Source organism: Embiotoca jacksoni, unplaced genomic scaffold, assembly GCF_022577435.1.
Source record: "Embiotoca jacksoni isolate LCO1_2020_lvr unplaced genomic scaffold, fEmbJac1.0.p SCAF_14, whole genome shotgun sequence".
NCBI lineage: Eukaryota > Metazoa > Chordata > Actinopteri > Embiotocidae > Embiotoca > Embiotoca jacksoni.
The window spans coordinates 15,892,674-15,904,193 of NW_027185274.1; the positions used below are offsets into that span (position 1 = coordinate 15,892,674).

The 11,520-nt window shown below is 42.3% G+C and overlaps 1 protein-coding gene across 1 annotated transcript; it reads right to left on the reverse strand.

Moving 5' to 3' along the window:
• Positions 1-1,013: 1,013 nt before the first annotated feature.
• Positions 1,014-4,637, reverse strand: LOC138197431 (extracellular calcium-sensing receptor-like). The gene is made up of 10 exons (XM_069148269.1): positions 4,489-4,637; positions 4,031-4,334; positions 3,814-3,900; positions 3,597-3,704; positions 3,320-3,486; positions 2,667-3,144; positions 2,356-2,586; positions 2,130-2,253; positions 1,547-2,019; positions 1,014-1,454 (listed from the first exon to the last, which is right to left on the reverse strand). The coding sequence occupies exons 1-10, from the start codon at positions 4,611-4,613 to the stop codon at positions 1,014-1,016; spliced, it is 2,538 nt and encodes an 845-aa protein (XP_069004370.1). The 5' UTR covers positions 4,614-4,637.
• Positions 4,638-11,520: the final 6,883 nt, after the last annotated feature.

Below are 11,520 nucleotides of genomic sequence, written 5' to 3' on the forward strand. Positions count from 1 at the left end.
TTATCTAAAAGATTACTGTTTAAATTTAATCAGATGGACAGAGCACTTTGAGAAGAAATAAATCTGCTGCCTTACAATCATTGAAATTTGCAAAGCAGCAGAGAGGAAAGACATGAGACACCAATGCAAAGGGCAAGTCTGGAAATAAGTGTAAATCAAGTAATACAGTGTCAATAAAACTCTTTTCCACCTGCCACTTCCATCGCCTTCTCCTCTTTTCTGTCCCTGATGGACGTCAAAGAGCCACAATCTCTCCATCTTCCAATGTATTTCTCTGCCTTGGAAGGAACAGCAGATCAAGCAGTGCTGGATAATCAATGTTCGCCTGAGAGCAACTAGGGGAGCCAAAATGTCGGATGTTTTAGTTTGTTATTGCAGGGAACAGCCAGGCGTGATGTTTATATGTAAAAGCCTCTGGAGTACGAGGATTTAATTAACCAATGACAGCTGAGTTTCCTACAGAGCATACCTCAGGAACCCTGGGCCTCATCATCCTATTTTAGGTCAAATCATCATGGACACTGCTGCCAAATCCCATTTGGATTGAGCGCTGAGATGTCCCTCACATTTCCAATGAGGATGTCAAAGGAGTGTCATGAATGTGGTTGGAAAAATAAAAACCGGTTGCTCCAAATAAAAGTCTGGTGCTTCATGTTCGGGGTACTGTTGAGGATATAGCCACGTTCTTGTGCTGAAGTCTTGGGTTGGAAGAATTTGGGGTGGCGGTGGTGTGTGTGTGTGTGTGTGTGTGTGTGTGTGTGTGTGTGTGTGCGTGTTTACAAAGAGAGTGGGGACAATAAAGGTGCGTGACAACATTTGCTGATGGGACATGATAACTGACAGAAGATAGTTCTGACAGCACACTACTACCATCTGGTGGTAAAATGTCTCTGACACCACTGCATACATTTTTCACCACAAAAGTACACACTTTGACATAAAATTCGTTTTTTTTACCATCTAGAACAGAAAAAAAAAAGTGCATAAATTCTGCACGGCATGAACACGATCTCCTAGAATCTGTCACTGGTAGCTTTGGACATCAGGTGTTTCCTCGTGTTCTTTTCTGGATTTAATAGGATTATGTAACACTTTGGGGCAAAGATGCAGCCCAACAGTCCATAACTGGAAGCCAAGATAGCAAACACCTCTGTGACGGTGGCGTACTTCCCCGGAGAGCTGATGTAGGCGGGAATAAATGCTACCCACACAGCACAGAAAATGAGCATACTGAAGGTGATGAGTCTGGCCTCGTTGAAGTTGTCCGGAAGTTTTCTTGCGAGAAAGGCCAAAAGAAGACAGAGGCAGGCCAGCAGGCCGATGTAACCCAGGACCAGAGCAAATGCTACGCGGGAACCTTCGTTGCACAACAGAATGACAATGGCGTTCTCACGTGGCATCAGTTGGCATGGAGTGGGAGGAGCAAGAACCAGCCACACTGTACAGATGATGACCTGCATAAAAAAAAAAAAAACATGCCTTGTTCAAACCTTTCAATAAATGCTCCCAAATTATTCAAAGCATGTAAAAAGACAGACATCTTTACCTGAATAAGTGTACATGAGGCAATGATTGCCTTTTGCGGTGCAGGTCCAAACCATTTTATGATAGTAGTGCCTGGAAGTGTAGCCTTAAAGGCAATTAGTACCACTATAGTTTTCCCCAGAATGCAAGAGATACAGAGGACAAAGGTGATGCCGAGCGCTGTGTGTCGCAGCATGCAGGACCACTCAGAGGGCCGACCGATGAAGGTCAGAGAACACAGGAAGCACAGAGTCAAGGAGAAGAGCAGCAGGAAGCTCAGGGTGGAGTTGTTAGCCCTGACGATGGGGCTGTTTCTATGGTAGGAGAATATAATAACCACAATGCAGGTGCTGAAGGCGCCAATTAGGGAAATAGCCATCAGGATGATGCCCATGGTGTCGCTAAAGGACAGAAACTCCACCTGTTTGGGGATACAGGCAGTCCTCTCAGCATTGGACCAGAACTCTGGCAGACATCGCACACACTCTATGGCATCTAAAGGAGAGAACAGAAGGCTTCAGCTGCTACACGGTGGCTTTTACACTGCCACTGTGCAATGTAGGTCAGATTCACAAACACTATGTAAGCAAGCAGCCTTTTCTCACCAGTCTGATTGCTAATCTCCCCAGCTGTACAAACCACACAATCATGGCAGCAGATAGGGAAGTTAGGTCTGATTGCCTTCCGGGTACCTGGGGGACAAATGTTGCTGCATACTGACAAGGGAACCTGAGCAAAAGGGGAAACCCAAACTACTATGGTCACTTAAAGAAAATAGAAATGCACACATTTTATTTCACGAAACACTGTTACATTTGCGGAAATCCTTACTTTGGTTTGGTTGCCATTCCACAAAATGTTCTGTTCCTGGATCTGAAGTTTTTGGTTTGCAGCTGTGGTTGTCTCATCAAATTTGCCAATAGTGACAAAATCAATTTCTCCATTTGGTCTCAGCTGCCAGTTAATCAGGTCATACATGGCTGCAGGGTCGCCGTTCTCATCAAACTGGATTTCATCACCGAATGAGTTAATGTATCCCACCTGTTTTATGTAATGGAGTAGCTGGGGGAAGAAATTGTATCATCAACCTGTAGAAACAATTTTTATGACTCTAGACTACATTAGTAAACATATAACGGTACCTGCCATGGCTGTATATTTTCTACATCTGGACAGGACTGCTGAGGAAACGGTCCTTTTCCTTTCACACAGCTTCTCACAGCTTTAATTGCGTGGGCAATGGCATACACTGCCTTGTAGACATTGTAGGAAATCCTTAGCTGTGACACATCTGAATAGATGTTTGTTATGCTCCTCAGCTCTTCTGTTCCAGAACACAAAGGTTTACCCTCAACATTAGGCTCCTGACTTAAAGCCTGCACACCCAGGCTGCACTGAAACACCTCTTCCCAGAAGCGCACCAGGAAGGGATCTTCTCGGGTATCTGGGCTTGAGGGATCCAAGCGAAGCAGAAAGTCTTGCAATCGGGGGATGTGTGCTCGCCGAATGGCAAATCCCATTAAGCCCAGGAGGATGTGATGATACTTTCTGGGGGTGGAGAGGACGGCAGCAGTGCTCCAAGCCTCACTGGCTAGCCAGTGTATCCCAGTGAGCCCCGCTCTAATTTGAAGAAATATGTAGATGGAATTTTTTGCAGTGACAAACACATAATGGATTCACACTTAGAAAACTTGTACCAGTAAAATAACATAACAAAACCAAAGCCTGCTATTGAATTTGCATCCTTTTATGAATACTAATGGTTTGTGGTAGAATTCAAACAAAAGTGTCGTGCCTGAGTGCTTCATCAAACAATGCTGCTGCATCTTGTTCCACAGCAAACACTAGAATCACCCGAGCCCCGGACGAGCGGATGTTGGAAACAATAGATGACATGGCAGTTTGTGCTCGATTCTTAGGGATGATCTCATGAAGGGCAACACAAGCTCCTAACTTTCTAACCTGAGAGGGCAACAGAAAAGATACAGCACATGACAATTTACTTGTTACAGAAAACTACACAATACAAAATCATTATGATTCAATTCTTCATTTATCGGTGTGCGACCCACCTCGTCAGCAAAAATGTTTGACCCCCAACGGCCATAGGCATCATCCCCTGCAATCACACCCACCCAAGTCCAGCCAAAATGTTTGACAAGTTGCACTAGTGCCTTTACCTGCAGGTAGAAGAGGAAGACAACAGAGATGCTGCTTTAGGAATGTAAATGTGGACATGTTTTTGTTTGTGGACACAGGTTTGTAATGTGAGTGTGTTCTGCGTCTAACCTGGAAGAAGTCACTAGGCATAGTCCGTAAGAAGGCAGGAAACTCCTTTTTGTCACTGAGACAGGCACAGCTGGAGAAATAGCTGACCTGAAAAAGCAATTTTACAATGAAATATATATGTACTAATCTGGCAAAAAGCACTGCACACTACTATCTCTACCTTTCATCCACAGTTAAAGACCGCTACAGACTTGGTGAGCTGCTGCGATGAATTTACCTGGGGCACGTGGAAGACTCCCAGGAAACGAGCAACTACAAGAGATTGAGTGGAGCCTCCGTCTCCGATCACTGCTGGTACAGTCCCATGACAGGTGCCTTCACTCTGTGTCTGTCCTCCGACCACTGAGCCCGTCTCGCTTCCCATTAACTCCATGGCAGCCTTCAGAGCCTGATGGGGCGTACTGCACGAATCATAGATCTTATAGCCAAGTGTGATGTTGGGAAGGAGTCTGCCATCGCTATTGATTTCCTCGATGGCGAAGATCATCGTTTGCATCCAACGGAATGTCCGGAAATTAAATCTGAGTTAAGAAACAATTACTCTTGAGACAAAGTTTAAGGTGATATTAATTTTCCGCACAAATAAGGCCTGAGTAGTGACCAGATATTACAGTTGCGTAATGACAAATTCTTCAGCAGGTACTGCAATTTTAGGACGGGTTAAAAACAGCTTACCTGGTGCACTGTATGGGAGGAGGTGTAGAGGTGAAGGTCAAACTGGGCTCCGCCACCGTGTCGTGGAGGGAAAACAGTCCCCCCAAAACCATGTCCCCCTTTTTCTCCAGCACAGGCAGGGACATAGTGCCAGGAATGACTTCACATTGTAGGCTCTGCTCCTGGTGGGAGTTGTGAGGAAAAATCCCAGCCCACAGGAGAGTCAAAAGCACGAGCTTATCCCTTCTCCACGAAAGACTGGGCTCGACTGATGTCATCCAAAAATGAGTCATCCTTTCACGGAAATAAGTCACCGCATAACCTTGATAGCACACGTATGTCTATAACAGTTCAAGCAATACATCTTTGGATAATCCATAAAAACAGTGTGCAAAGTAACAATTAACTTGTGCATAGAAAATAATGCACTGTCACCCCATTCAAACACAGACACAATATGGACAGAAATTTAGAGGTACAATATCACTTAAACTCGTACTTTTTAAAAAAGCATCTCATTAGCCGATAGCTTAGCTTACATATGTATACATTGTTAAATTAATAAAAAGCCCTGCCGCATCTCTATTGCATTAACACTGCACCAATAAACTGTCTAGTCTGTGGTGTCAGGTAAGAGTTGCTGCCCTGTAACCCATATATATATATATTTACAGCCCGCCTCATATTACAACTGTCAGGTTGACAACATTTCTTCTGGGCTTCTGATCAATGGAAAGGAAACTCCAGTTTCCAGCAGGTAACAACAATAACAAGAGAAAGCCACGAGCTGTGTCACGTCACAGTGTCATGGCTGACTAGGCCTCATTCATCCTTCAGTGATGTGAAGTGGCAGACACAAGACCACTGTCCCCTGGGGCTGCTCACCTCCACGACATGTAGTTACATTATCTTTCAAACAAACACAGATGTCTTTCCATCACTTCAGAGGACGCATTGACTTGCATTCATTTCCTGGAAACTAACTGGACCCATGAGCCGTGCTTGCCTCACCGGACTTTAACCTGAACATAAATGTGACCTTAAAACAAGGCTCCACCCTAACATGTAAGGAAATCATAGTAGAGTCAGTAGAATCCAGAAATGTACCTTTCCTCATGTCTACTTTGATGAACAAAAGACTTTTCTAAACTATGTTTACATCATACATAAAACTTATACACACAAAATCTTTCTGTGGGGTAATATGTGCCTGTAGTTATCAGGACAAACCCTTCAGGCTACAAAACAGAGCACCATAGAGATTGAAGTAAAGAGGATATTATACGGTGTATGTTGTGCTGCCTCAGGTGATAGAGGGTTCATAATTAATTTAATATGTCCCTGTGTGACATTCATGAGAAGAAGAACAGAGGTGCCCTGACAGAACGCTCAGTGTTAGCATACAATAGTTTCCTTCCCGCGTAGGTAGCGGTCAATAAGATAAAAGACCCAAAGGACCACGTGCTGTCAGGGGAAAGGGTCAACCTTTTCGGTTCTGAAAACAAGCTGATTAGAATTGAAAAATAATGAAATTGCAATTGTCTTCATTGTTTTTCTCATGGATATGTACGCAAAGATAACTGAAGCCCCCAAGTATTGGATTATGGATCCCAAGAATGTATAGATGAACAAACGGGCAAAACAGAAACAAAACTGTGATTATTCAGTGGAGTTAAAGCAGTGGTTAATATGCTAAATCTTCTTCTGCAGACAGACCAACAGGACGTACTGACAGTCAGTGAGACAAACAGATGAGAAAAGGGAGAAGGGTATACGCATAGACACATCCTGAGACATTCAGGGTAAACATGAGAGATTCAAATGTTATACATTGTGTAATTTAATGCTTTATATTTGAAAGAAGTTATTGTCGAGTCAGTTCCCTTCCTCGGTCTTTGGAGAATGTGTGATACATACAGTCAGGCTGACATTTAAGATGATCTTTCAGCTGCAATGCAACATCGGAACACTTTCTCTACATAAATACATATTCTGCTTTGATGCGCAGGCAGAAGTTGAAACATGACCCGATTTAACAATGAACCAGCAGATAGGTCACCTTAATGCTGAGGCTGGCCACATGCGAGCTGAGTTTAAAGGAGGTTGCGTCACCGCCTAAAGGTCATCTGTGTCTGTTGTGGTGAAAGGAAATCAATCTCAGGGAACTGATGACTGTACCCCTGTGGTTAAGGAGGCTGTCAAACCAAAGGAGTCCGTTAGGACTTGGTGGACCTAGGAGACTCTTGAAACAGCAGACAGGTACTGGGAGCCCAGAGGGCTGCAGAAACAAAGACTATGGACGGTCCCTGTGGAGTGGCAGACCAGACTGGTGGTACCGACAACTAGATATCGCATTACTCAGCCTCCTGAGGAAAAACCATGTCATGATGTTGTAAAAGGAGACTGCAACTCCAGCTAAACTTTTACGAGGAGCAATGCAAAGTCCGTCCCGGTCGTAGCGCACTGGACCAGTTGTTCACCCTTGCAATGATACTGCACGGGTCACGGGAGTTTGACCGTCCGATCTCCATGGTTACTGGAATGAGTGCTGTGTCTGCAACCTGAACAGGAAGTCAAGCACATTCTCAAAGGGTGTTAAGCTCTACTGGGGTTGTGCCTTGTCACTGATTATATTTCTGACTCTCATGGACAGAATCTGTTGACCCAAACGAAGTTTGGAGACTCACCCATATGGCCCCAGCCTCAGGATCACATTACTTATTGTTGCAGATGATGAGGTTCTGTTGGACCCCGACCTCCAGTATTCAATGAAATAGATTGCAGTGAAATGTGAAGGAGTGAGGAATGAGGGTCAATATGAGGTAAGATGGAGCATGAATGTGACCCACAGATTGGGGCTTTGTCAGCAGTCATGTGAATGCTGTAAGCAGACTGTGCTGGTGAAGCTGAGAGCATTTAGATTCTTTCCTTTGGTTATGAGCTTCAGGAATGAGGAGTCTAAACAAGGAGTTTTCTAGCAGGATTTCTGGAAGGTGAAGAGGTCACAAACAGGGAGAAGCATAGAGAGGAATCAGTGCTCAGCTAAGGGGTTTGGAGGGGCCACAAAGTTGCCTCAAAAGGAGCATTGTGGGGTCCTAGCGGTGAACTCGTACTGCACAATGTAACCGTGACATCCAAAGTACACTCTGGCCAGAGACCTTTGTTGAACATTATTTCTGATCCTCTCCACCATATTTTCTGTCCTTCATTTTCAAATGAAATTGGTTATTCATTCCTATTGTACTTTCTTTATCAAACAGAAGGAGTGCCAAGTTTATGTGTGGTGGAGAATGCTCCCACGGTGCAGCTAAAAACAGAATCAGATGTGGTGTTCATGGACACAGTTCCAGGCCTCCCAGCGATTTCTTATCTGATGCCATATTTAGGCACCTCTTGACTCCCGTCCTGTGTTTGCTGGAGCTGGTAGTGCTTAGTTATTTTTTGAGGTAAGCGGTTAACAAATGATCTGTCTTCATGACCAACTTTACACTTTGTTGGCTGAGCATTGCGAGTTGAAACCCCCACCATTGTCCGGCCCATTCTGAGTGGTCCAGTGTGTTGAGGTCTCATGCCAGAGGTGTTGAGTAGGGCCATAAGACTAACATGTATTTTAGTTTGCAGCATGGTGAGCCTACTTAATCCTATCTTTCCTTCCCGTAGGTTTGTTTCGTGACTGTTTAGTTTGAACTTGTGGTTTCTTTTGAGTTATCGGCTGTTTTTCCAAAATGCTGTTAAACCAACACATGTATGTATTTGTTTGTGATTAATTTTGGTATTAGTTCTTTTTTTTTCAGTGGAGCCGAGGGCCATATTGTTGGCAGGCTTGGCACCCATGGTCAGGTCCCTGCACTTTTGCATGTGAGTAAAAGCAATGGGACCCCAATGACAATCATACCATTTTCTGCTGTGTTGCACTTTGAAGATGAGTAAGCAGTAGCTCCTCTGGGCGCTTCTCAGTGTAGTCTGTCCCTCTACAAGTAGCTCATTTTTCTTCATTTTGTTTAATTTACATTTAACTATTTCTCTTTTTAATCCTGGTGATTAATCAGTTGCTAATATTATCCCCTCCACCAGCAGCTCCAGTCCTTGCCTATTTCTTTATTTCAATAAAACATTTTGTTTACGTTGAAAACTTCCAGGTCTTGCTTTAGTAATGAGTCTGTCTGCCTTATGAGCAATTTTCAAAACTATACTTAAAGTCTGTTAAAGTATTTCCTGGTGGTGTCAGTCTCATCTCCCCTTATTGCCCTCAACACAAATGGAAATTGAAAATTGCATAAAAAGTGGCTCTAGGAAAGGATTTCACAGAAACATGTCTAAAATAATTAAAGGATTAAGCTTTGATTTATTTTATTTTACTCCATTTGCTGGATGTCACTTGCTGACATGCAGTAATCTCTATGCATTGCTGGAAAGAGGAACACACATCTGAAACTGTCACATAAAGCATGAATGGCCACCTATCGATTGTGCCTTTGCTTCTTTAAATATATGGAAGTTTGTAGTTTGTAGTTAGCTGGATGGACTGAATGCAGGACTAGACTCACCCAGGAGACCGATGTTCAAGTCAATGAGAAAGCAAAAGTCAACATGGATTTATTAAGTAATGTAAGCAAAGTTGCACGCAACATATTTAACATATGTAAAGTAACTTTCTTGATGTCCATAACGTTACGCATGTAAAATTTCAGGACTTTTACCCCGGAGGCTGCAATATTTCATTTTAAACCAAAGCATTGTCTTTTTCTAATCGAGTCGTTTTGGTGCCTAAAGCAAACAAAACTGTGACTGTGACACATTTAACCCAAACCAGGATCTCTCCTGAAACTTCATCGCATATTTTTTGGTGCCTAAACTTGAGGCACCTTGTGAGTATCTACGAGACGCCGGTGGGCTTTGACTAAATGGCACAAAAATCAAAACATTACCATCGGCAAATGTAGTTTTTGAAATTAGTGTGTTTCACTTTTAGCTTCCAGACATGGTTTATCTTTGGGACTTTTAGAAAATGTTGAATTAAGCGGTCACTGTCTAATCTTTTGCTCCTTACTGTTATTACAAGAACTGCAGCTTAAGGTTATTAATAGGCTATTCATTTCCATGAGAGATCGAGTAGAATTTGGAGAAATCTGTCATATATATTACGTCATAAAACCCAATGAGAACAGTTGACTTCCATAGCTAATTTGATTTTGAATACAAATCTGCGACTACTGGCCACATCATAATTTAATAATAATATAATACATGGTATTAAATGTATTGCTTTTGCACACGCACGCACGCACGCACGCACGCACGCACACACGCACGCACACACACACACACACACACACACACACACACACACACACACACACACACACTCACCATATGGGGAGGAGGTATGTGTGTGTGACTTGTTTGTGAACTTAGGAAAATAACCAATGAGCTTTAATTGTTGTTTCAATCAGAATCAGTCATGAAAAACAACATGCACCGAAGCATGACACACCTGGGAAGCACTTAAACTTGTTTTTGTGCATGATGAAAGGGAGATGACGTGATGACATCATCTTAAACCTGCCAATTTACCTTTTACTCGGGGGGCCAAAAGGCAAGCAAAGACAAGCAAATGTTTCCAGCAACACTGATGACATCTGGGCCCAAGGCTCTGAAACAGCAGCTCACCAGGTGTCATGTTGGAAATTAATTAAATTTCAGTTTTAATTGAAGGTGATCTCACCTCTTTCAAAACAAATCACGCACGGTAATCAGCGCGACTACAGCACAGCAGAATCCTGATTAAGTACCCCCTACAATAATTAGTTTGATATTAGAGAGAAGACAATATCATTTTTAGTCCAAGAGGAACAAATTTGGCAAACCTTTTTGACACATACTGCGAGCTGTAAATAAATATATCAGGAACTCTGATTTCAATGTTTTGGTTGTGTTAATGCTTATCAAAAACATAACAGGTTTTCCTCTGAGGAAAATAAATCTCCTGTTTCAAAAGGTTCTTCAGACAGTAATCTTACCATTTAGTTACCATCTATTTTCAGTGTAAGCCAAACAAACATTTTCTGTAGCATGGAATGTGGGAAATAATGACACAGTAGGTGTCCAAGAAATATACAATAAACAACATTCAATTAGGTTGGCCAGGTTTGGATTAAATAAACTTGATTCTTTGTTCCAACTTGAATGCATCTTGGCCTGCTGTCCAACCGTCCCTCACAGTCCTCCTGGCTGGTTTTCCTCTACATATGACTCAAGGTTTTTAAAAACGTGTCTGTAGTCACTGAGTTTTTACTCTATTTTCTGCTAGATTATATTATATTTGACTGGAGGCTGGGCTGACCCGACAAAGTCTGGGTCTACCAAAACCCACAATCTGGCTGTATTAAATACATAATTCCTTCTGTAACTTCTGGTCATCACAATTGGGACGTATGTTCTGAACATATTTAGTTTTTACAGGCCTCTTTATATGTTGTTATCTTCATACATCCGAAATCATCAGCAATCTTTTGCCAAAATGTCCTGTTTGACCAGTGGCCTTCAGACCTGTGGGGCTCTGCAGAGTTTTCTCTGATTCTGCAGAGGATCCCCACATATAAATTTGCTGATTTAAGCTAAACTACTTTTAGGTGAAACAACAAATCAGATAATAAATACAAAATAAATCAGATTTCTAGTTTGTACTACATCTGCTCACCTATTCACCTACTACCATGAAATGTTGCTGTGCTTTGTGAAATGTTTTTGCATTTTGTGAAATGTTGTGTTTTCACCCTCAGGGCCACCATACATATTTGAGCAGCAAATAGTCTTAATTGGGGACATTCCATTAACATGTCACATTTACTTTTTCTTTACTACTTCAGGTTGGGAATTGATTTTAAGATTTTCCAAAATATTCGATAAATATAATAAATATTATGAGTCAGGTTCTTTTTTCTATAGTTCTTAGATCTCATCACATGTATTTTTGTGTCTTTATGTTTGTTTGTTGAATTACCTCCTTAAAGCCTTTGGATATTGTTTTCATTGTGTCTAAACTTTTTCTAT